At 40.0% G+C, this 25683-nt stretch overlaps 1 protein-coding gene across 2 annotated transcripts; it reads right to left on the bottom strand.

Annotated features, from left to right (window-relative positions):
* Nucleotides 1–2653: 2653 nt before the first annotated feature.
* On the bottom strand, nucleotides 2654–25352 carry LOC111234228 (small conductance calcium-activated potassium channel protein 2-like). 2 transcript variants are annotated; one of them, XM_022762193.1, is made up of 8 exons: nucleotides 24942–25352; nucleotides 24424–24519; nucleotides 13287–13705; nucleotides 12830–13016; nucleotides 12522–12632; nucleotides 12309–12436; nucleotides 7152–7221; nucleotides 2654–2929 (listed from the first exon to the last, which is right to left on the bottom strand). In XM_022762193.1, the coding sequence occupies exons 1-8, from the start codon at nucleotides 25326–25328 to the stop codon at nucleotides 2654–2656; spliced, it is 1674 nt and encodes a 557-aa protein (XP_022617914.1). In that variant the 5' UTR covers nucleotides 25329–25352. The 2 variants fall into 2 exon arrangements, with proteins under 2 accessions (XP_022617914.1, XP_022617915.1); XM_022762194.1 differs by having other exon boundaries at nucleotides 12830–12971.
* Nucleotides 25353–25683: the final 331 nt, after the last annotated feature.

Below are 25683 nucleotides of genomic sequence, written 5' to 3'. Positions count from 1 at the left end.
TGTGGTGTAACAATAAAATGCCTAAAATGCATTGGTAACAGCATAATAATGTCATATAAATAGATATATTTATACAAATATGTCCCATTATAAGATTGTTATCAATGGATAAGCAACATTTTATTTCTGCAGCTGGTCTAGTTACAGCTATAGTCACAGGGACCATTCTTCTGCAAGTATTTTTACTTTTGATACTTGTATTTTTGCTGATGGTGCTTCTGTACATTTACATAAGTAGGTTTTTCAATGCACAACTTTTACTTCTTTTGGAGAATTCATTAATAATGTTGTGGAGGTATATAACTAGAATACTTATTCTACTACTGATGAGGGTTGACTAAACATTAATAACACCTCTCAGTATAATGCGTTACAATTGAACAGCACCACAATTACAGTCTCTATTACATTAAATCAACACCTGGCTAAAGCAATTTCTGAACATTATAACCTTAATGAAGGATGATTTATTGGAGGGCTGTTTTAGCCAGGTGTGCCTTCAGTAAACTGGCAAATGAGTCTAGATGTCAAATGGTACATGGTCAGCCATTTACAGCCTACATTAGAATGCCTTAAAGTTACTGTTTGGGGCAAAATTTGCCCAGATGATACATATTAGAGGAGCATTCTTTTAATTTGACTCCATTCAGTGGTTGATCAGTGAGAAATCAAAAGAAGTTACCACATTAAATTAACTCAATTAAATCTGAAAGTGATTTGGACCACAAATTATAGTTATATGTTGATGTAACTGTCTGTTTATGCAGGAACACACAAACACACACATTTTAACTTGTCCTATTTAATACAAATTTATATACAATGAAAAAAGGACACAATCAAATTGTATATTTTTATAGTTTAATTGTTTATTGTTTAAGTCGCATACAGTATAATCTCTCATTGGTTTCTACGTTGCTGAAGTTGGTGGACTGAACATCTGTCATTGTGTTGACCTTCTGATTGACTTATTGGTTGGTGGGTTGGCTGGTTGAACAAGTCCATTGCTGCTGTATTGATGAGTGACCACCAGATCTTCTCTCACCCATGCTATGCTCTGTGAATGTTGAAAAGGTTGCATTAACAACTACTGTATGTTCATATGGGGAATATTACTGTCCAGAGGGTTTATTGGCCACATCAAGGCTTTTCACACAGTTGATATATAGACACACTGTGTGAAAGGCCAAGAAGGATATTTCAATCAAATTGAAACATTTTAATTTGCTTTCTGACATCAAAACCTTTTAACCCTAATAAATGCCAGTCACTATAGGTAGATTTACCAGTTCTACTCTTCCAGCTCAGCCCTCAGAGTCATCTAAAGCATTTGCTTTAAAAAATAAATGCATTCTGAAGAAAAATGCAATTTTAAAATCTGTGTACAACCAAGATCAGGAAAGAACATAACAGACTATGTATGTAGTATGTATCTTAACTCCAGTCCGAGAAAAACCATATGCTAGATATGCTGAATCTGTCGTTTCTTATGTCCCCATTGTTGTTTGTTTCGTTGTAGGAGGTGTGCTTGTCCTCATCAAAATATATAAAAATAGGCATTTTCTTTTTAAAAGGTAGATACGGTTTCTGCGAGTTGTTGTTCAGCATTTGTTGTTGCCCAGCTGAGATGACAGCAAGCATAAATAGCACAGGAACGAAGGACAGGAGGTGAGACACAGCAAGACAAGGGCTAATTACTGATTTTGTGATCACTCAGTACATTTCTGTAGACCTCTGCAGGTCTAAGTTAATGCTTCTTTGTGAAAAACAGAAAAAGGGCTTTGACTTGATTCATCAACACTGGCCACAACTTGAGAACTGACAATAATAAACCCATGCCCAAACATCTCAAATGTTCTTCTTTTAATGAGCAACGCATCTTTATATCATATGTCAGTCAGCATTGAAGTGCATTGATTAAAAAGTAAGTGCAAGTACAGATTTTAATGCATTCATTTTGACTAGAGGATTAAATTATTTGCAACGTCGCCCCAAAAATAGTCATTCTACAGGGGCACTCTGCAAAAAGAAAACCACTATAGTTGATGCTGTTTCTAACCTAAAAGATATATGCTTTTTTTTCCTCATTTCAAGCTTTTTAAGTTATCTCTGAGTGACAGTGTGTAGGAGTGATTTTCATCTGCCTTCTGCTATCAGTTCACTCCAGGCCATCAAACACAGCACTTTTCCTCAATATCACTGTCATTCTCCCTGACTGATTTCTCAGTGGTTTCTCAGTTTGCTTTGAGGAACACGGCAACTGAATCAAGCCCGCAGAAGCACAAAGTCTGTGAGAAGCACTATTTTAGTGCAATAGTTTCACACTTGGTAACCTTGCCACCTAAAACTGGCTACCTCTGCATAGAGATGGAGTAGAGTTCTTATCATAGCCCCATCGATAGGCCTTTTAGTTTTTACTGAGGGAAGCGCCATTATTTGAGGTCTTGTCACCAGAGCAAGGATAACAACATCTTTTGAGGTAATAAAAAACAAATAACAGCATGAAGTTATCCATTAAAATGCATTGTCCCCAGTATCTTGGATTCTGTCATCAGAATTTGGATAATACTTATTGAAACCATAAGGCTTTACGATAAATGCAACTTGGCCATATGATGGCAAAAGTCTTCAGTGGAGGCATTCCCCTTGGACTCTAGCTGCTCTCGGAGGAGGTGGGTGGTGCTGTGGAGGACGACCTCCGTCGGGACACTGACTGTGAGCGCTCAGGGCTGTGTTTGTCATAAGGCTGGAGCTGAACCTCCAGGAAGTCCCTGTGCTGCTGGCTGATGACCTGGCTGATGAGTCCTGGCAGAGCCTGCAAGTTACTCAGTAGAGTCTCCAGCTTTGTCTCCAGCAAGGCAATCCTCTTCTCCATGTCCTCTCCTCTCTCATTCAAGTCCGATATCATGTCATACATGATGTTCTGAGTCTGGAACAAGGGAGAGGAGACACACTTAACATGATCATTTTCCAATTTGTTGTTATTTTTTATGGACAACCTGAAAATGCTATATGTGTTCAGTATTAGCAAACAGTTTACAGATAAAAACACAAGCTTCTTCAATACGTCAGTACATGCACAGCTGAAAGCGAGTTATCAGATTATTCTGAAAAGAAGAGGAAAGGAAGCTTCACATTAAAAGATTCACTCCTCAACATATCCCGTTCAGACTGCAGAAAAATGTAAATGTTTAGAGAGTCCATTAACAACTTTTCATTGTCTGACAGAAAAATTATTAATGGATACATTCATATCTTTTCAATAGCCTACTTTTTTTTTTTGTTTTTTTTTAATTTCAAGCATTATTGGTCATTGCAGTTGTTGCCTTGAGATTTAAATTCCTGAAGCAATTTCAGTGTGAGTGATGGGGAACAAAATCCACAGTCACTGTGTAAAATGCACAGTAAAGTTAAAATGAAAATAATCAATATCAATCTCAGTTTGACAAATCATGGTAAAGGTTCTGTAAACAAGATTTTAAACAATAATTCAGCAGCAATTAATTTTCTATGTAAAAAATATACTGGAGTAATGGCGCCCTGAGCAGAGAATGAAGTCACATCCCCTCGGTGTGTTTTATAATCTGAGTTTCTCTGTTCTTGGTTTTGGTATGTGGAATGGCGCGTGCGTGTTAGTGCATGTAGTCCCTCCAGTTAAACTATTAGCCCACAGTCACTCCCCACCTTTACAAATACACAGGGACCGCCCACAGGTTAGATGGCACTACAGTACTCAGCATTCAGGTGAAAGCATCTTCCAGAGTTTCCTCCACTGCAGGAACCACTTTTTCAGCTAAAAGGGCCTCCAACAAAGAAAGAGATAAGACCAGAGCACATGGGACCTACCAGCTCAAATCTTGGTCAGCTGGTGGACCTTCAAAACATCCATAAAGTTTTAAAGTTTTTACCTGCTTAGTTAGTATCTTTACCGGCTCCTCATTCGTATGGACGGTTCCAGTATAAGTCCAAGGCTGAACTTCTTTCCCAGTCCAACTGTGGAGGAATACCGATATGGCTGTACCAAGATTGAGACCCCTACTAGCTGCTAAAGGCTCCAACTAGACTCACTAGCTGCTAAAGGCTCCAACTAGACTCGGAACTGGCCCTTCTTCTCGTCGATGTGTAAGTAACTTTATGGCTACTTAATGTTACATGTCTATTTTCAGTCATGACCAGCTACAGAAGCTATGATAACATGAGCTAACTTGCTGTAACAAGTATTATGAATTCGTTTGGCAAATGTTGGTGTTGCTAGCTGGCTTGCTGCTAGCATTATTATGGAGCATATCACGGCAATGTCAATGTGGGCTAATTATTGTGGCTGGCTTGTTTTTGTTGTCTCTCGTGTACACAGGGTAACTGTATTCAGTTGTGCCTCCTGTTGTGTGTTTAGTGTCCACTTTCACTGGGCTTTGTATCACCTGGCTGAATGAGAACGTGAAAGGAGGGAGGGTTGTGGCTGACGAAGTGTTTGTTTTGGTCTGAGTTGTTGGTGGTCTCGTGCAACATCTAGTGGGAGTGACGATCTCTACAGAACTTATAATTTCCTCCAGAGTTACTGTGTTTTTAGTAAAATATCGTCTTTGGTCTTCGGTGACCTGTATTTTCTTGCTATGCCGAAACATAGGGCAAGTGAAATAAAAACAGAATTTTGTACTAAAAAAAAAGCTATGGTGGATATCCGGGATATTTAACTAATCCAGAGTGTTGAGACCTCATATTAAGTTTGAATGAACTTTTAATTGCATTTTTGCATTTAAGGACTGGGGCTTTTGTCCCTCATCACGTACTGTATATTGAAATAGCTCTAAGAGGGCATGTCATCATGCCCCAGTAGGAACAGGAGAAATAATAACAGCAAACAAGAGCCCTTACAATTTACATATAGGCAAATGGGTATTGATTAAAGACAGAGCTGAAAAATAAACCTCAAGTTATCAACATGAAAACCCAGCCAACCTGAGGAATCAAATTTTACAAGTCAAGGTAAATGCGTCTATTATAGTACTGTCTATCTATTTTGGTGGCTGCAGTTTCCCAGCAGACTGTCCCATTGTCCTCTACTTTTGGGTGATCAGAGGTTGAAAGCAGAAAAGTCAATCCCACATTTAAAATAAGAACAGAGGATCATCAGGTTAAGTTATTTTTATGCTCAGTAGCTACAACCTTGAGAACCAGCACATTTCCTGCTAGCTAAAGAAGGGCTGACTTTATATGAACACTTTACGAGAGTTCATGTTCATGCCAGAGTACATTAGTCTATGACCTTGAGGAGACAGAAAAGGTGCCTGCTGACTTTGCATGAAGCTTTTTGCTCTTTTGATGCATCAACCATCTGTTCACAGACCTTTTACAAATACAGTGTAGCTACTATTTTTTTTTTTTTTAATCCCGAGGTTCAGTGTTAAAAAATAGTCAACACATGCTGAATCTGTGTCACTTCTTGGGTAAAGAGAAGGAGTGTTGCTGCTGGAGGGCGGTTTCTAAGGTATTATTCAGCAGAGGACTAATAATCCCTGGCAGCCTAGAGGCGATACCATCCATCACTTACCTTGTCCTCTTCTGATTTGAGGCAGCAATAATGGGATAGGTTGTTTATGTGAATCAGTGAGGACTAAAGTAGTACTGACGTTGCTCAGCCTGACAGCTAGTGGAAACAAGGCTTTCACTGTGTTGTATTACTTACATCAACACTAATCTAATACTTAATTTCTGTGAAGATTTTTCTGTGGATTAGAAATGAAATTCAGCATTTAAACTGTTCATGTATTATATATTATCTTATACACATGTTATTCTTCCTCTGACGGAAAATTTCATTGCAGCTAGGCACGGGTCTACATGCAGAACTGAACTAAACCAAGTCTAGGCTTCATCTGTAAATCATGAAATGAAACATGAACACAATAAATAGTGATGGCATAAAATGTTAGAGAGCAAGAAAAGAGGCCTACTACACCACGAGGAAACAAATATCATGAACAGAGGATGTTACTGATGGAGCAAGAATATATGCGGTTATTATAGATCCACTTCAACCCCTGTCAACACCAGACACTATTAACCTATTTGTGGACAAGAGAAGGGGAGAAAAAGAGAGAGGAGAGTGCAGAGATTGTTACAAACAGCAGCTTGAGTGAGCAATTTTGCAATTTGAGGACATGTAATTCAGCCTGAACGGCAAAAGTGAAGAAGATGCTGTGGGGAAAAAACTGCATCATTTAAAATCACATTAAATGAGAAACCACATTTTATATTAGACTGTAAAGGAGATAATGAGTTAAGGGGAAAAACTGTGATCTGAGGAATTTCACATTGCACTGCAGAGGCAATGCAGCTGCCAGTGATATGTTCAGCTCTATTTAGCTCCATCTTTCCACTGAGAGCACGAAGAGCTACACTGCCCTCTCATGGCGTCAGACTCTTATAACAATGATTAAAGAGGCTGCTGAGTGGCACTGGCTACAAGCCACCTTATCCAATGTCACATCCTGGCTCTTGCTACTGTTTTACAGCAGGAGGTGATTGGGCAATATTAACTAATACCTTTCATGGCACGCTGGCCTGAATCCAGTTTGACTGTGGTGTACTTTTGAATGTCAAAGCCCTCTGCCTTCTTCTCCTTTCTTTCTCTGCCTTTACTTCTGGCTGAATCATCAGATCACAGTGTGTCTCCCTTCCCAGGTTACTCTTTCTGCTGTGTCAGGCTGGCGTTCTGCCTGGTCTTTCCCTAAGGTTTGTCAACTTCTGTTTAGTGGATCTGGAGACAAATATTAGAGAATGCATTAAGTGAAAAACTGCATTTGGTTTTTGCATAGACAAAAGTGAGTCTTGTTAGTAATTTTCAGGCGAACATGTCCTGGGGATAGTAATTTGAACTGTAAAAGAAAATTTATTAAGTTATTATTTCATACCCAAAGGATCCAAAGCTTAGGTGAACCAGAATTATCACACAGATTTATTTTTAATCACCTTTTGAAAAGCCTGTCTGTTTATTTGACACCTGTAGACTTTGATTGTATTAGAAAACACAACTAATTCAGCGAGTGAACCAGCATGCATTGAATTCAATCACACAAAGGAATGAAGCTTATGAGGATAGTTGTCTATCCTAATGTACAATGCAGCAGTAGACTGTTAGTCTAGCTTACCTTAGCAAGGTCCACTAGTGAGTTTGCTTGGTCATTCAGCTTGCGTTGCTCCATTTTAACACTTCTCAATCTGAACACAAGACCATTCAGAACCCAATAAATTAACGCTATCAGAAGTTTTTTTTTTTTTTCAAATCATTTTTAAATTTGTGCGCACACAAAGGCATACACATGAAGAACACTCCTCATGCACAAGATGTGTGTAGAGAATGCAGGGATTGCAAGGGTCAGTCTGTTTGGTTGAGCTGCATGCAAGTGGAAAGGAGACCACGGAGGGGGGAGGGGGGAGCTGCCACTGAGGAGAATGAGACCAGCTCTACATCCTACCAACCAATACATACAACCATACTAAAGTAACAAGGAACTCTTGTACCTTTTAAAGTTCTCCTTCTGGTTAAACCAACTTTTCTTTTTTTTTTGTAGTTCTATGAATTTCTTTTATCACTTAAAAACCCACAGATAACAAACACTGTTCTCTATAAAGTGTTTTCCTTCAGAGACTTTCCAGTATAAACATTAAAAAAACATGACATCAGAAATGAGAGAAGTCTTCACAATTTGTTTGTTGATTAAAGCTTGTTCTAAGAATTCATAAAGGACATTATTTTCCCAGTGACAGTTAAATTGTGAGATTAAATGACCTGCGATATGGCCCACTTTTTTTTAGCAACCAGAAGTCTGCATAAAATAACTTACCTACTCCATACAACATGCTTAAATAATTCACATCTCCTGTTTAATTAAGCTCCTACAGCCTGTTTTACTCATTCTCTCAGGGGGCTCAAAAACAGCAACTGTGCAGTATTGTAGAGTGTCGACCACACGTGGTCTCAGGATATTAAAGAGGGTTTTTTTTGCCCTGACTCACCCACGCATGCTAAATTACACTGGGCACAATAACAGATTGATATCAAGATGGCAAGTTTGCCAATATTTTAGGTTTTGATTAAAAAAAAAAAAAAAAAAAAAAAAAAAAAATCATAATAATAAAAACTATAACTAACTGAGCCATGAATGCAGTGTGAGGTGATCATTAGGTTGTGTATGTGATGAAGATCGAGAAGGGATTTCAGGGGCCCTTGGGGAGTCTGCTAATTAGCCGAGATACACCCATTCTCATGCAATGCAGGATCATTTCTCTGTTTCCTGAAGACAGGCAGATGTGGAGCGAAGATGACAGGTTAGACCAACAGAGGGTGCCACAGGAGTCACTACAGAAAACTACAGGCAAGGAAAGATGTCCTGACAGCTGAGGACCGAAATGCTTCATACAGAGCAGACTCTAAAGACAAGTGCAGAATACTATTGTAAAACAGCACTTTTCTTATTCAAGTGATCGAATGAAAGAAAAAAAGAAGGAAGTAGTCTATCTGAAATGATGAAAGATAATAGATATCCAATGTCAAATGGTTTTGCACTTGATGTAAGACCTGTTAGAAATATACATTTCACAGTTGGATGACCAATAGCTGTCAAATGAGGTCGAAGCGGAGGGCAGCTTGAGGTCAGGACAAGGAAGCGTACATGCCCTGTCTTTTATAGTCTATGTGTCTCTTTCCCTCAGTCAATCACTCCTCATGGGCAGCTCTGCTTTTGAATGGGCACTCTAAATCTGCTTGCTATTCATCAGGGGAAAACGGCTACGCTAAGCTTTTCAATACCCCACTAAATCTGTTAAGGCAATCTCAGTTAGTGCTGTGCCATATTTTTTACCCTCCCGACTTGCTTTCTTTTGTCATGACCTCCGTTTACCTCATTGTGGAAAGAAATGCTAATTTTTCTTCGGGTGTAATGGACAGGGTGAACATTCTGCAGCCCTTTTCTTTTTTCTTTATTCCTGTCCCTGCTGACAGCTTCATGCCGTCAGTCACAGTTTGCAGCCTCTCGGGCACAAACAGGATTGCTCGGAGGCTTTACCCCGACCTTCCTCTCAGGTCACTTTCCCGTTTCTCCAATCCACTGATCTCTGAGCTAACAAGCACTCACTCTCCTGTGTCTCGCTATGATTCCCACTTCAACCTTGTGGTTGGGAAGGGACAGCGTTCCCACAGGGAAGCTGTACCGACTGAGACGCTTGACTGAACAGCTGTTGTGGCCTAACACATACTGCAACATCTTGCCTGTGGTGTGGTAAAATGCACCAAACAGATAACCTCAGGAGTGTTTCAGCTGTGTCTATCGCTAATTTTGCTTATTCCTGTTAGGGCAGAGATGCATGACAGCTCAATGTCCTTCTTATGATACTGTTTACCAGCCATGATAATACCGGATCAGTGTCTTTGCTAAAGTGTCATCCAACAGAGAAATGGAGGAAATGTGGCTGCAGATGTAGTAACAGGCGTAACAATGGTTCCACACGCCGAAAGATGACCCTGAGCCCTGATCTGTATGAGCATGACTTTCTAGGTTGTATAACATGACTTGAGGGATATCATAAATATTATACTTGTGTTACTGCGGGTCTGCCTCCTGTAGAGCTCTAGTCGTCATCCTTCGGTAAGTGAAAGCACAGTTGATTGGAGTTTAATCAGTGGCTTTCTGATTAAAGATCAAATTCTCATCACATCCATGCAGAAATGGAAAGAAAAACACCCTCCATCACCGATAATTGAAATTCACTTAATATGCATTTGTAGGTGTGTTCACAATGTGCAGCATTGGTCCACTGAATAATAACGTCTAAAGGTTGTTTGTGCTGGTTATTTAAAGCTGTGATTGCAACACAAAATGCTGAAGATTGAATGTGAGACTGTGGTGTGTTTTATAAAATTGACAGGCTACTCAGTTGAACAGTCATCTAATAAAAAAACAAACAAAAAAAACCTTTGTAGCACCTTAAATGAATTTATCTGGCAAAATTAAGATTGTGTCATGTGAAACAATTCAGTCATTGCAAACAACATTTTTTTGCGGCATGAATTTCACTTATCAAATGAAGGAGTGTAATTTTTTTAGTCACATTATTGGGTTCAAGGACAAGCTCTCGTTAGCATGCACACAACAGGTCTGTATCTACGTATGAGGCGAAGACTTACTTTCGAGCTCTATTTTCATTGTGTTGACACAAACAGGAAAAAAAGGAAACATGAAGTAGACAAATGAATTATTACAACATCATATAAACATATTCAGATGGCAAAATCTGTTTGCTCAGGTCTGGCTGCTGTAACCCCTCATCTCTATACTCTCTGTCGCCTCACGTCTGAACAGCAGCAACCATATTTGCTTGACTTACTTCTTCCTGCAACCTGTGTGTTATCTTGCGATGTTTGGACTGTTTCTTGTAGCTGCAGCTTAGCTCGCTCTCCAAGTCTAATCCCTTTTCTCTACACTAGTGCTGGTTATCAGAAATATACAAAGTACAACCTTCCTGTTAACGTGACGTCTGTAAGTGTTCACCAACACAGACAGTGCCTCAAAGCGTCTATGGTGCCATTTAACAACTGTTTACACCTCATATCCTTTGCTGTGAGTGATGATGATGTCTGAGTGAGTTTCACACGCGGTCTTGCAGCTTTTACCAGAGGAAACAGGCACGATGATATCTGATTTGATGTTTGATATCGCCTCATGACAGGTCAAGGACAGCTGTAGGCCTTTTCCAGCCCTCCACTTGAGCGATCTGCTCGCTGTCAGGCAACTTCCTGTCCTACATTCATCTCAATCCCGAGTTTGTGTCACACACCCAGCATATAGGCTGCAGGCAACACTTAAAACTCTCTCAGATAAGGCCTGTGAAACACACTACGTCATGAAACAACAGAAAATCTTTATAAGAGGACAGTGCTGAAACCATGCTGAGTATTTGTCCTTGCGCACAGAGCTGGACGTGACTTTTTCCCACCGAATCTGGTTCTTTATAGATTTAGCTTTAGCTCAGAGGGATTTCCCTTATTAGGCTGTCCTAGAGAACAGGAGGTGGACATGAGACGTTGTCACCACCGCTGCAAATTGCCTGCAAGGACATAATGACTTGACAAAGCAACCATGACAAAAGACTATTAAACGGCACAAATCTGGATGCGGGTTGCAGCAGCAGACAGTTTATGAGATTCTCTACCTTGTAATTACACATCCTAATGTCTTTCAAACATAAATGTGTGTTCAAAAGATCCATGAGCAAATCAAAGTTGTACACAGGAGAGCACAAAGACCCATATACATACATAAAACCACAGAAAGCATATGAAACAAACATATAAAAAAGGGACATTTTACTTGAGCATAAAGCTACATAACAATAAAGTCATTGTGCATCTAGTTACTTTTTTTAATACAGCACAGAGCTGAGTTCCAGTTCCTGAAACACGCCACAGATTAGGTGTGCATGCAAGCACTGTAGGTTGAAGAAAAACGAGATGAGGCAAGGCTAAGATCAATACTGTTTTGGAGTTAGATAGCACTTTTGGGGTCCTTGGGGATGCACTAAAAGACTAGCTGACAGGTAAGTGTCTGACCAGCCGCTAGAAAAGTAGAAACCCACATGTATCAGCCCTGAGGTCAGCCTGACATCTGACTCACAGTGAGAGACACACAAAAGCCAATCTGACAGCAAGAGGAGAGAGAGAGAGGGGGTAAGAGAGAGCGAGATCAATATCATACTGCTGTGAATTCTGTAACTTGGGAATATTTCAAGGTAAAATTAGTTGTTTTTTTTTTTGTTTTTTTCGGGAATACTTCTATGAAACTGTGGCTGCTGAAAAACTCACTGTTTCTGCAGTAACTCTGGGAAAATGGAAATTTTTCCAAATCTCATTCAGAGAAAACACCATTTTACACAGATAAGATATGTCTCTTTCATGCTGGCAATTCCTACCCTGTTTAAAAATAAATGAATTACAAGAACCTCTAGTGTATCAGTGAATAATATTTGCATAAATTTAGTCCCCTGCATATTTTACCATTCGTTACGATGCTGAATCAACAGGCCAACACTTTACCACATCTGCAAATTTAAAGTTAGTCAAGCCAGGTGAAACATGGTCATGATACACAAAGATCTTGCAATGGTATGAGCAAAATATTTTTGCTACAGGTGTCAAACAATTCAGATTTCAGGTTCGTGTAGCATTGGTGAATCATGTAAATACACTGCTGGATAAGAAGATATTAAACCAACATGACTGGCGAGATCAGGGTTAATGGCGTGGTACCTACTGGTGAATGGCTTGGAGAAATTTCCTCTGGTGCTTCCTGACTCTGGCGTGGTCCATCTTCCTCACCAGTTTGGTGTTCTTGTAGATGAGCCATGTCTCCCTGAGAACATTCGCAGCTGTGTTTTTCACCTAAGGTGCCCCAAAAAAGGACATGTTTGGTTAAGAATGCAGATATCTGTGATGTCAAATAACTGAATGTGGAGTGCTCACTTACTCTTTTTGTTAGCTGGGTGTCCATCATAAAATTGTGGACATGTTTTTCAGCTTTGGTTAATTCCAGTTTCTTTGCAACCACAGCCACCACCAAAGCAGTGCAGCCAGCACCCTGTGAAATAACAAGAATGGACAGGCACAATTGCACAATGTGGATTTTTACTTATTTCATTTGCTTGTCCACTATTTTTTCCTGTCATTGAATATTAGCAGCATATTAGTCACACAAATGATAAGGCCTCCTGTATTCCTGTCTTTCAACAGTTTCACAAACTGGCAAAGAAAAAAACTGAAGTCTGCTTTTCTCACCATAATGCCAGTCAGGAGGCAGACTCCTTTCCCACAGTATGTGTTAGGGACCATATCCCCATATCCAATGGTAAGAAACGTGATTGAGATCAACCACATGGCTCCTAGAAAGTTGCTGGTTATGTCCTGGTTGTCGTGGTACCTGCAATAAATAATAAATACAACAGGTTGACCAACCTTAAAGCACCTGCAGAAACTGATGCACTTCAGCTTCTCTAATGACTAATTCTTATTTTAAAAAAAGAAGAAAGAATTAGGATTTAATCCAATGTAGGTTATGAGATTACATTTCAGAGTACCATAGGGCTATAATCTTTTCTTACACTGTGTGTAAATCTTTCTATCTTAATGCTCAGACACAGACTGAGCTTAGAAGTGTGTACATTATCTATTTTTACTCCTTATCTATGTTTCATGCTGAGCAGCGCAGCATAGCGTGAGAAACTGATCCAGGCACCTCTCGCAAGCTCTCACAGTCCATGCAGCAATGATCCACAGCGAGATGGTGAAGACCAGCAGCACAGTGCCAGGACAGATGGTCATGAGGGTCTTCATCACAAAGCGTGTGTTAAAGTTAATCTTGTTGAGTGCACCGATGCTGCGGGATGAGGCGTCCGTGAAGAGCTTGCTGTGCAGCAGCATGACACGAGCGATGAGGTACAGCCGCAGGAACATGGGGATGGACAGGATGATATCCACATCCGCATCCGTCTTGGATGGCACGTAGGAGTAGGCCAGGCGTGCGGTCCAGGTGAAGGTGTAGTTCCCTGGGATGGGGTGGATGGCGCACACCAGGATCTCCAGGCAGATGAAGAAGATGCGCTCATATGTCATGGCTATCCTCCAGTCATCGGCTGCGTTGTCCACCATAAATAACTGTAAGGAAAGGGCACAGTGAGGCTGATGGAGGGTAAAAGCCAGCTAACATTTTCATCATGGTGACACAGCAAGCTGCAGGAAATCATTAAACCCATTAAACAATAAGTCACAAATAGCCTCGGGTCATTAAATCACATTTTTGAATCACACTTTTTAAAGACCATAGTAATTTCTTCTCCATTTTAGACAAATCATATATATATATACATACAATATTTCTGACCATGTTCCACAGTATAAAATGTATTCAAGTAACTGTGCTCAGAACATTTGGAGGAAAAAAAAAGATTAAAAAATGACTAATATGATAAAGGGCGGACGGTATGATCTTTCAAAGCCAAAAATGAACCATGATATAAGGGTATGGGATGAATGTTGAAAGACTGAAATAGTTCTATTTTTCAGAATGCATTTTCCAAAGTATACCATGGTGTTTTCATTTTTCAGGTGGTTTTCCTGCCTTGTAGTAACCATTTATTCATATTTATGTCTGTATGGTGAGAAAACCATTGTGATAAATTACCTACCTCAAGTTTCAAGGCTGTAACAGCTTTTCTGGAAGGCAGAAAGTAACTCAAAATGTGAGCTGACTAATTGATTAATCGATGTATTTTGATAATCAATTAATTATTTCAGGCATTCTAAAAATTGCAAAAAAAAGCCAAATAGTCTCTAGTTCCCACTTCTCAACTGGGAGGATTTACTGCTTCTCTTTGTCACTGTCAACTGAATATGTTAGGGTTTTGGACTTTTGATCAAAACAAGAAGTTATGATGGACATCTCAGACTAAACGATGAATCAGCAGATGGATAATGAAAACAATTTGTTGCAGACCTAATAAAAATAATTAAAAACTCTAAAATTCTATAATTAATGGCAATAATATAATGTAAAGTATGCAATTTGTACTAAATAGGCTTAATAGTCTGTGTGCACATGTTTGACTATTACTCTGGGACTGAATTCTGCCATGTATGTCCCCCTTACTCTGTTTCCCTCATTACTTTCAGACTCCCTGAATAAAAAAAATAAGTGTTAGATTAGCAGCATGCAGTGGCATTTTCAACTTCAAAGCGTTATACTGATGAGAACATCTGCCACCTCCACATTAGCATTAGGTTCCGATCGCCTGGCCACCCCGACCAGAAGGTAGGCCATTTCACTGGGGATTTCAGCATGGGTGAATTTCAACACCCCTCATCACTCTTCTCCACCTCATCCTCCGTCATTCACTGTAGCTTCCTCACATGGTCACCTCTGCTGCTGCTGCTGCTGCTGCTGCTGCTGGTCCCTCCTCTTGTTCTTCCCCTCCCTCTTCTTCATCACTTTAAATCCAATCTGCAGTCATCTTCTCTCAAAAGATTCACTGCACGGTGTATTCACCCTGAGCTAATGGCTCAGCCCATGACCACCATCGCCGGCTAATTCACAGTGATCCCTGATCATGCTTATGGCTGTAGATACACTATCTCAGTCTTACCCCTCTCACAGAGCTTTACGGGAACCGGTGCGCGTTGCAGATTAAATACTATCAAACTGTATTAGCTTCCCCTACATTTGTCAAATAATTCCTCTCTCTGACACGCCACACTGATATTCCTCCACAGCTGCTCCTGTTCTTTCCACTCAATCACCTCAGTGTCCTCTGCCTGTGTACAGGCCATCACAACTGGCAGTAGATATTTCACAAAATGTTGCTGTCAGCAAAAATAAGTGAGGTTTCCTCGTGGCTGTTTTTTTGCCATGATAGCAGAAGCCTTTCTAAAGGAGAGGAAAGAAAAACTGCACATGATTACATTTTGTCACAAACCTCCCTCATATGCTTGGTAATCAATTATACGATGTCCTGTGACTTCTTAGGATTTAAAATGAAAATATTCACATACAATGTTTTTTGCTTACAGTTTAGCATCCTTGCGACCGGGACTGTGCTCAGGTCAGTTCATCTGTCAGCTCAGCTCATCTTTAAAGTGTGCAGTTTGGGATTTTCAGTGACTTTTGTGTGCTCCACAAATACTTGCCTGCATTAACCATGAAGACTAGTGAGGAAAAATTGAATATACATTTTTTTAAACTTAGGGACTGTACAGAAATTAATAGGGGCAGAGGTGGAAAGGAAATGGGGGAAAGTTATTTTCCTCATTTTTGCTGAAAGGAGGGTGGTCTGAAATTTTTGGGAGAGCAAGAGGAGATCTAAATTTTTCATGTCCCAGATTTATATTTTATTTCATCCTTTTTTGCAGATTTTACTGCAAGAGGCTCACAGTCCATTCTGCCATATGTAGAGCAACAACAATCATGTCTCTGCATCAGGACTTCATTTTCTAGTCTCTAGCCCGGCCAACATGTCAGATTTGAGAAACAGTGGATGTAGTGATTGAACATTATCTCTGTAAAGTGTTGCCTTCCCTTTATTCTGTATCATTACAGAACAACAGCCCCTCGCCTGCATGTGCCCCTTTCACTTATTCAGTAACACTGGTAATGACTGTGTAGTAGCTCTTGGTTCAGAAATAGAAAGCAGCTGGAGTGCTTGGTAAATAAAATGCACCGTTTGTTTATCAGGTTTTTCATAATTTATGAACTTCAAATTCAACTCCTTATCTGTGATTTGGGTATGTAAAAATGGTTTCATTAAAATATTAAGCTTGAATTAGGGCTTAAATTTACAGGGGTGGGTGTTGCCATATTTAATGTCAAAGGCAAGGTCCAAGCCAAATATAAAGAACCCTGAGACATAAAGTTCAGTCAAACATAAAGTTCAGCCCCCTTCACACCCAAATAATTTTCATGCAGACCCTTGGCTGCTTAAGTATGAAATATACTTGATATGTTGATTTATCAGTCAAACATCAGTTTTAGTTCTATGAGAAATAAAATGCTCAGCACACACTGGAGGCACACATCACGACTCGGCATCTTGCCAACTAGTCTCCATTTAGTTTAATTTGGAATTTCTCATTATAGAAGTAAAAAACTGTCCCAGTTCTGGAGGGCTAATGGGATCAGTGACCTAGATTGTAAATTTAGCACTGATATGTTACATAAAATAGAATCGCTGAAATAGTCATATTTCTCACATTGAAAAGAAAGCTCCCATTCAACATGTTCAACTCAAGGACAAAGAAAGCACACAGAAAATCAATAATGCTGTGTGCTGCAACTTTTCACCCAGACATACATGAATGCTCCACATACTACAGTTTGACAGCTTTAAAGGCTTTAACACACAAACTTCACTGAACCCACAATGGCAAACACTGTGCACTCATTAGAGCCTCTGAGCCAATTATATGTCCAACAGCCACTGTACAAGAAATATCAGCTGTCAGTGATCTGACACATAACAACATAAACAGAGCAAGCTACAGCTAACACATGTCCCCGAACAAACGGCACAACTGTCCCACAAAGCCTCCGCAGCTCATTTATATTTATTTAAAAGCTACAATCAAAGTTTCCCCCAAACACAGAAAACACATGGATTAAATTTTCAGAGGCAGTTGTTCATATCAAATGAGTGACACCGAGCTCCTTTAACAAACTGACATGTGTCAGAGAAGTGTGTAACTCTAACCACAGCTCGTCTTATTCAGCTTTCCAAGTGAGTGTAATGTAGACACGGAAACGCAAGCTGTGACTCCACTCTGCCACGGTTTCTTACTTACAGAATTAGGTCTCTGAAAGCAGCTGAATCTATTGTTTGCACACAGCACAAGCTGCGTTTTATTTTACATTTTAAACAACAAACCTGTCCTGTCAAAAGCAGTTACAAAGTTTGTTACCTCAAAACAATGTAATTAAACATTTAAACGCAGGTTGCATAAGGAAAGCCTACTTGGTGGGTAAAAGCAATTATGGTAATGGATGACCTGAAATACAATACTCAAGGGCCCTTTACCTCAGAGCATCAAATATTCCATGCTAGCAGCAGAACCAGCAGTTATGACAGAGAGGTGGGGGAACCAACATCTCCAGTGGAAAAAACATTAAACTGTGTGGTTTACATCATGTCAGAATATGCTACAGAGGAAGATACTGAAGAGTCAGGAAATTAAAAAAGCTGACGAGTCAGGAAGCCTTTAAATTAGTTACAGGAGGCTGACAAATAATTTAAACACCACGAGTAAAAGGGATTTTAAAATTGAACTAACAGCTAAACACATGTCTACAAAGGTTGAAAGCAACTTAGAAGTCTGCAGTTTCAAAATTCACATGAAATCCTGATTGTCAAAGCAACGTGAAACATGTCGTAAAATATCTGAACCCAAATACATTTTTTTGTGAGCAATTGTTTAATTGCATTTTGGTAGATATATAAATCAAGAAGCTGTGTGCACAGAGACACCATCATTTTCCACAACAGCCAAAATAAAAATGATGCCTTAATCAAACACACCTCTCAGCCCTGTCAACCTGTAATACTGCCTTTGACTGAAGCAAGGAGGATAAACAATCAATAAATGATAAAGACAGTTCTAGTAAAATTCTAGTAAGGGGGTATGGTCTCAGAAAATCACATCTGTCCAACTCACACAAACTGTGATAAAAATACTGATCACAGTGTAAAGGGCACGGACAAATGCTACTAATTAATGATGAGTTAGTCGCTTAAAGGATCTAAATTACAACAAACATATTTTCTCACTTTCCTGTCCAGGTTTTGAGAGAGAATGCTGCCCTCACCCGAGGACAGTGGAGGTGAATGGAATTTCCTCTGTGCTGCTCGCACCATCGCAAAGTTCACGAAAAGTGTCAACGCAGCGGTCACGCTAGAGGAAAAGTCAGGGGATCACCAAAGTCAGTAAGCCTCATTGTCTTGGGAACATGAATTTCTGTACATAATTTTGTGGTGAATTATCCAAGAGTTGTAATATTCTTTTTCCTAAAGCCACACAACTGTTACATTTAATTAAATTTAATCACATTTTAAACCAAAACCTATCTGCATGACCAGATACCTCAACTGAAAGGTGAGAAAAAAAAAACAGTATATATTTGACCCTTTTATTTCTTTCATTAATTTTTTATGTGCCTTATGTGGCCCTTATAACCCCTCATTTATTATATAGACACGCACAGACCGAGACACATAAACACGTTTGTCCCGCTGTACATGTGGGGACACATCCTAACCTCAACCCTAAAACTAAGTCTTAAGTCTCAATTGGCCAAAATGCCGTCACTGTATCCTCACAGTGACATTAAATAAAAAAGCACACACATGAAACTCCTGCGTCGTGCCACAGATCTCAGAGAACAAACATTACGGCAGTTATTTCTGAATGAGGATAAATCCAGATGATTTTTCTTGGATATTCAGCTTGTTTTTTGACGGATAATAAGATACAGTCGAATCAGTAAGAGTGCATGTCCTCTGCTCATCATGTGACAGTTTCATTTATGTCAGGTTGAGAGATGATGCAGTTGAATTTGTCCTGAGATCATTCCCCGCCTGCCGCTTGTCCTGCCTCTATACTGTGCAGTCTCCAAGGAGCTCAACAGCGATGCTAGCTGGGTTGGTTACTGGTTTCACCACGCTCAATATAACTAATGGAGTCCAGCTCAATATTTAATCTGTGTAATGTGGAGATGGGAACATATATCTTGTCACTGAGAATGAAATCGCTCAATCTCATTAGTGAATTAGGTTGAGAGGTTCAGCCCAATTAGACATTAATGCAATGCTTTATTTATGATATCAAAGTGAGCCACTAAGAGGCCACTTTGCTGAGTAAATCTGAAGCTGTTGCAGTTTGCTTTTGTTTCTGAAATTAAGTTTCACATTTGCATATACATTCCTCTCTTCAAGCAAAGTCATTTTAACCTCTCTGCGCCAAAGTAAAAGCCCTTATAAATCTTTCTTTAGACTGTTGCAGTTGTGTCCAAGTCGCCTACATTAATAATCTAAAATTTGCTGCATGTTTAAAGCCACATGCAGGGCACAATTTCGTAAATGCCATCAATAAATAATCTTTAGGATGCTCAACTCTTTGGGAGGCTGTCTCTGCCCTTGAAAGCCTGTATGTTCAGTGAAAACACTGAGGTCACCAGCCAGTGGTGGTTATCTGACTCCGGTCTGGAGTCTCAGGTAGAGGACAGATTTCACTGTGAGAAATGCAGAGCGTCTCCTGCAGTTACACCATATCTCTCACACATACACACCACCCAGGGGCGGTCTGACAAGCACGGCCAAGTTTGGCTTTGGCAGGATTCGCTGGCACAGCGTTGGAGCGATGTGTTGTTATTTTATCTTTTCTGCAGATTGTAAAATGTAATACTGGGCGACTGTGAAACATCAGTGCTGACTTTTATCACAAAAGTACACATCAAAGACAGAACAGGCCCCAAAGCGTTTTGCATTAGCTTGAGAAAACTCAGCAGAACTGTCATCACAAGGTACAGCGACATAGCAATGGCCTTAACACAAATGCCCCTCGGCAAGAGGCCTTTGATGTGAGAAGAAGAGAAAACTTTCAAAATGTCAGTTTCTGTCTGCTTCAGGAAAAGGTGAATTCATCAACCATCTTAGCCGTGAGACGAGGAAGATGCTCCCAGCTCATAGCTCATATCAGACTTTGACAATGACAAATCAAAGTCAGGAAGGAGCTTCAGACTCCAACCTCTCCCTTTCCACTCGTACAGTAAGTCGCTGCCTGCCAACACAGCAAACTCGACTAAACTAAAAACGTCTAAAAATTCCTCAGGCAGATCGCCAGCTGTCAACAAAAGACATTACTGGGACTAAATCAGGCCGATAACATTTGAAGGAGAAGTATAAAAGCATATGTGCTTCAGAATTTTGAATGACAGCAGTATGTACAAAGAAGCGTATTATGTCTCCTAATTATACATGCTGGTACAAACCTAAGGACATTGAGCAAAACATGGACACACTGTCTCCCTCTGTTAATGCACTTGGTTCTGTGTCACCTGTCACTGCCACTGCAGATGTGTCCCTCAACAATTCAAACGAAAGCTAGGGTCCAACATCTATCCTTTCTGATCTGACCTTTCGAGTTCTCAGTCACTCTGACGTCCCGTTGTTATACCATGTAAAAATGAGAGGCCACAGTCTTTACCGAGTTTGACAAGTAAATCAGTTTTAAGGGGCTAGAAGTGGTGGAGAAATACTTCATCATCTTGACTTATGCCTCTGCATCTGACAGGCATCTGTGAGTACACATGGATGTGCATGCATAATCTATTTCACTGCAGGAGCAAAATTTCCAACATGGAAAAGTGCACTTTAGAAAGCACTCCACTAATATCACCAACAATTTGGCCTCATTTTAGAGTTTGAACAAAAAACAAAGTGAGGGTCGCGAACCAGGGATTTTACATTAGACTGAAGAGCACAACAGAGGTCAGTGTGAGTGTTAAAAGTATCTCTGGTGCTATGTTTCATCCAGGTGATAATATGAATAAACATGGAGTCAAATAATCACTGGGTTTGTGTTTGGTTAAGTGAAATTCAATGTCAGAGAGCCACAATTTAAAGGGACACTCCACCAGTTTATCAGTGGTGGGGGAAAAAAAAGCCAAGTACATGACCTCAACTACTTAACACTTTCTACTTCTACCTCAATGTATTTCAGAGCAAAATGTTGCACATTTTACTCCACTTTATGCATTTATCTAACAGATAAAATAATGTAAAAAACGTATGAAGAACCTTTAAAACATGATGGAGTGTAAAAGATAAATCCTCAGACGAGACGTTTGAGGATGCCACGTTGAGCTCTGTGTGATTGTGATGGACATTTTTCGCTGTTATCTTGTGTTTCACAAAGCCGAAAATTATTTGGTTAATTGAGATTAATTTATAATGAACATAACTCTTGGTTGCTAAAATTCCAAACACCCTTGTTCCAGCTTCTCCCAGGGTTTGTTTTGTTAGGATTTGCTGCCTTTCTCTGTTTTATATCACTGTGAACTGAATATCTCTGAATATCTTTAGGTTTGGTAGTGTCTATTGGTCAAACGCAACATAAGAAAGTTGTCACATTGAGCTCTGGACAACTTGCAATTGAGATTTTCAACTGCATACCTCATTATCACTGACAAAAATAAATCACAAGTTAGGCTTTTCATTTGTAGGGGTTCATTTCAGTCTTCATTTAGCCCTGTGTCAACCTGACAATGTGATATTTCACACTTTGAGGCTGAATTCTGGTCTTTAAATTTAACACGGCACATTTCAAAATCACATTTTCACATGAACTCAAATCACTTTTTTTTTTTTCTTTTCAGTTGACGTCTTTTGATCAAATTAGTTTGTCACAAAAGCCTGGACTGAGCAGCAAACAGCGGAAGCACAGAGAAAATGTGAAGGGAACACACACATTTCAACGCCGCTGTGTGTGCATGTCTGTGTCATTAGTAAGATAGATTTAGAATGAGTGTGTGTGTGTGTCTGTGTGTGTCTGTGTGTGTCTGTGTGTGTCTGTGTGTGTCTGTGTGTGTCTGTGTGTGCAAGCGCATATGTCAGCCTGCAAGAACCAAGTAATGACAGACTAGCAACAACAGGCACAAAGGCCCCTTAGGCAGGGAAGGAAAGGAGCAGCTGGTGTGGTGGAAGTTGAAGTATAAACACTATGAGCTTGATTTAAATAATAAGTTTCCAGGAACTGGCTGATAGTTTGTTCCAAAGGACTTGATGAATTAGAAGAAGGACCTTATAATCAACTTTAGAGCGAAGAGTGACTAAGACTGCAGTGACGTGATGATGTTTTCTGATTCATTTGAGTGTTCAGGCTTTGAATAAATTGTATATAAATGACTATGGAGAGGATATGTGGTGAAAAGTCCATTGCAGTAATCAACTCTGAGGCAAACAATTGCCTTAATAAGGTTTTCTAGGTCAACAAAGGAGAAAATGTCTTCCTCGTGAAGAGAGAGCTATCTAGGGTGAAACATGTTTTGGATATTGACGTGAGTGTCAGAGGAGTCTGGATCAAAGAGGTCTGAGCAGCCTTGCTGTGGGGCAAATGTGCAGCTGCTGACAATGAAAGGAAAGGAAAGAAAAGCTAGTTTTAGAGCAAAAAGGAGCATTTCAGCTCATCTGTAATGAAGGAAATCATGTTGCTTCACAGCCATTTTTAATGTGTAAAAGAGAGGGTTCAAACTTTGTAAAACTGGGTATCATCGCCTGTGTTTCTGTGTCACAATATAGGAATATACAGTCAACTGTGACCAAAACTATGTAGCATAATTCAGTGCTTAAGCATTTCACTGGTTTAATGTGAACAGGGACCGTAAACCTAGGACTGACGCACGACTACCGATTTAACACAATCTGTTATCAAACTCAACTAAATGAAACCCGCTGTGACGAGGAATGCGCCTTTGCAATATATTAGTCACAACTGAATCGTTACAGTATTTAGCATCAAGGAAAGTTTGTACAAGCAAGAGGTGAAAAAGCTCAGTTTATGAATTGATTAATTTACACAGAATTAGAATAAAAGGTGTGGAGGCAGAGGGAGGGAAGAATGAATATGATACTCATTCAAACTTACAGTATGCTTTCTAATTTATAAACAGCTACTGGGAGCTGTCTGCAAGGGAAATGAAAACGCTTTTGTTATGCATTGAAATATGGTAATGATGTCTGTGCATTTCTATCATCCCTCATAAAGAAAGGTTTACAATGAGACATCTGAAGGGGGCGACACGTTTTACTGTTTGGCTATTTCAATGACTGATACTCCCCTGGGACTTGTAAGTCCTAAATATACCAACAAGACTGATGAATATACTGTGACTAATGCAACCTTTAATGCAAGAGATGAGAACCTAATGTTTTATCCAAATGTGGCATTTTTTTTTGTATCTCAAAAAGCCCACTCTACATCTTGAATCTAAGACTTAATAGAGAAAAAGAATGAAGATGAAAACAGATGGATCAGCTCATATTAATTTATCTGAAGGCATTTTCAAAAATCACCATCTTGTTTAAAAGTCAGAAAATCCATTAACATGATTAAACAGCATAAAAAATGCTCGAGCCGTGTTTCTTTTCAAGTTTTCCTTTTAAGCTGATTTAATTAAAAAAGAAAAGAAAGCTTTCTGAAAACATACGTTCACCCTGCAGAAAGTGGCGCCATTAATTTTGTGGCTGTTTAACAAAGACACGAGTGCTGGAGCGCAGGAGGAACTGTAAGTAATGCAACAATGCTCTGAGGCAGGGTCATAAAACTGTACAAGTGTTGAAACGTCTCAGGGGAGCTTGACGATCTATATCCATCCACTGAACACTGTGAGGGGTTTCTAAATCTTATCAAAATGTATAATGAACTAGTAATGTGGCTTCAAAACACTACAATCTACAGTGCAAAAACCTCTGTGCAATTACAGTATTATTTACACTATAGTTATAGAACAAACATGAGATGTTTTTATCCTAAGAATGATGAAAAGTGAAAATAAATAAAGTTGTCAAAGCCATCCAAAATGTTCATGTTGCAAATATAATTTCATTGAATATTTACACTGCCCCATGCTGCAGAGAAATCACTTTCTTACACAGGCATATGGATAATCAGTAAAAAACATCTTTTCTAATACTTAAAGGAATAATCTGCAAAACTTATTGGCTATCATATAAAGTGCACTTTTATAGCTAAATATTAGTATTTATGAAATGTGATGACATATGGTAAGATGACCCTCTAACATCAGTTAAAGAATAAGGAAAGTGTTGCAACATTACCTGTATCTCTCTGGCATGGTATATGATAATCAGCCCCAGGAGAATGATTGTAGAAAGGCTTATCAGGCATTTTAGAGCTAATGAATACAGGGACTCCTGGAAAAGAGCAACAACACTAAAGCCAAACAACACACAGCATCATGACATAAAATCACATTCTTATATGGTAAAGCAGCTGTTACTTGTGTGACAAACATCTGGGCAAAAAAACACATAAAAGTAAGTAAAAATTCAGTTTGGTAAGGCGCACTGCAACAAATGCTGACATGATATCTTCTTATATTATGGGGTTCCCCTTCATGGTTGGACAGCAGTGGGCCTTCTGGCCTACATGTGACTGGAAATGTGACTAACTGGGATACTTTATAATAAGCTCAGACTTGTGCTGCTAAAGTGACTGTTTGTCTTTAACACTTTTGACAGAAGTTGTTTAATTTAAACGGCTCGCTCCCTCAGTCGCATGCCACTAAATTAACTCTAGGTCTAGACGGGACTGCGCGGCATGGGTAAATACGCACCTTTCCATAGGCTCCCCATGAGAGTTCAGTCTCTATAACCATAACAACGATCCCAAACATCCCAAAGATTAAAGCATAGTCGCTGAGCCGCTTCCTTTTCTCAAACAAGGCCCTCCTGTGCCCGAGCTTTTCCCCAATGTTCTGGTTCTTCTTTTTACCCGATTTACCGCCGCTGTGGCTGCAGCCTCCCCCTCCGTCTCCCGATGCGTAAGGCATCAGGGTGGTGGAATTATTCTCCGGCTTGGATACTAGAGTGTCCGACGCATCTGCGGCTGAGATGGGCTGTAAAGGCTGGGACTCGGAATCAAACTCGTGTATGTTTCTGCGGGACGAGCTCAAGTTGCTCAGCGGCCGCATTACGCCGCCGTTGTATCTGCAGCTGCTCATGGCTATTTCATTGTAGGAGTTACTGTCTTTGTGGCTGCTGCCCAGGCTGCCCCGCTGCCGATCGCGGCAATGCTGCTGCTGATGGTGAGGATGATGATGTCTGGATGAACTACCATGACTAGAGGGTGTGAACTCGCAGACGCTGTACTGGCAACCTTGCCTCGAAGACGTTTCCGAAGGTGTCCTTAAAGTTCCCACAGTGGTCGGCGACGTCCCGCGAAAGACGAGGCTTTTTCTCGCATCGCAGGTGCAGTTATTGCAGGTGCAGCATTGGTCGTGCTGCTTGACGAGCCGATCCTCCCGCCCGCAGTAGTGCTGGTACTTACAGTGCTGGAACTGCTGCTCTGGAAAGAAA

This window comes from Seriola dumerili, unplaced genomic scaffold, assembly GCF_002260705.1.
Source record: "Seriola dumerili isolate Sdu_G_001 unplaced genomic scaffold, Sdu_1.0 BDQW01000442.1, whole genome shotgun sequence".
NCBI lineage: Eukaryota > Metazoa > Chordata > Actinopteri > Carangiformes > Carangidae > Seriola > Seriola dumerili.
Note: the sequence above shows the minus strand (reverse complement) of the source record. Positions and strands in the feature narration are given on the sequence as shown.

Coding starts and splice junctions, on each gene's coding strand:
- LOC111234228 (XM_022762193.1), bottom strand. CDS start 25,328: ATGAGCAGCTGCAGATACAACGGCGGCGTAATGCGGCCGCTGAGCAAC. Junction 13,706..24,423: donor ACCATGCCAGAGAGATACAG/GTAATGTTGCAA, acceptor CTTTCCTTACAG/TTATTTATGGTGGACAACGC. Junction 12,437..12,521: donor ACACCCAGCTAACAAAAAGA/GTAAGTGAGCAC, acceptor GGGGCACCTTAG/GTGAAAAACACAGCTGCGAA.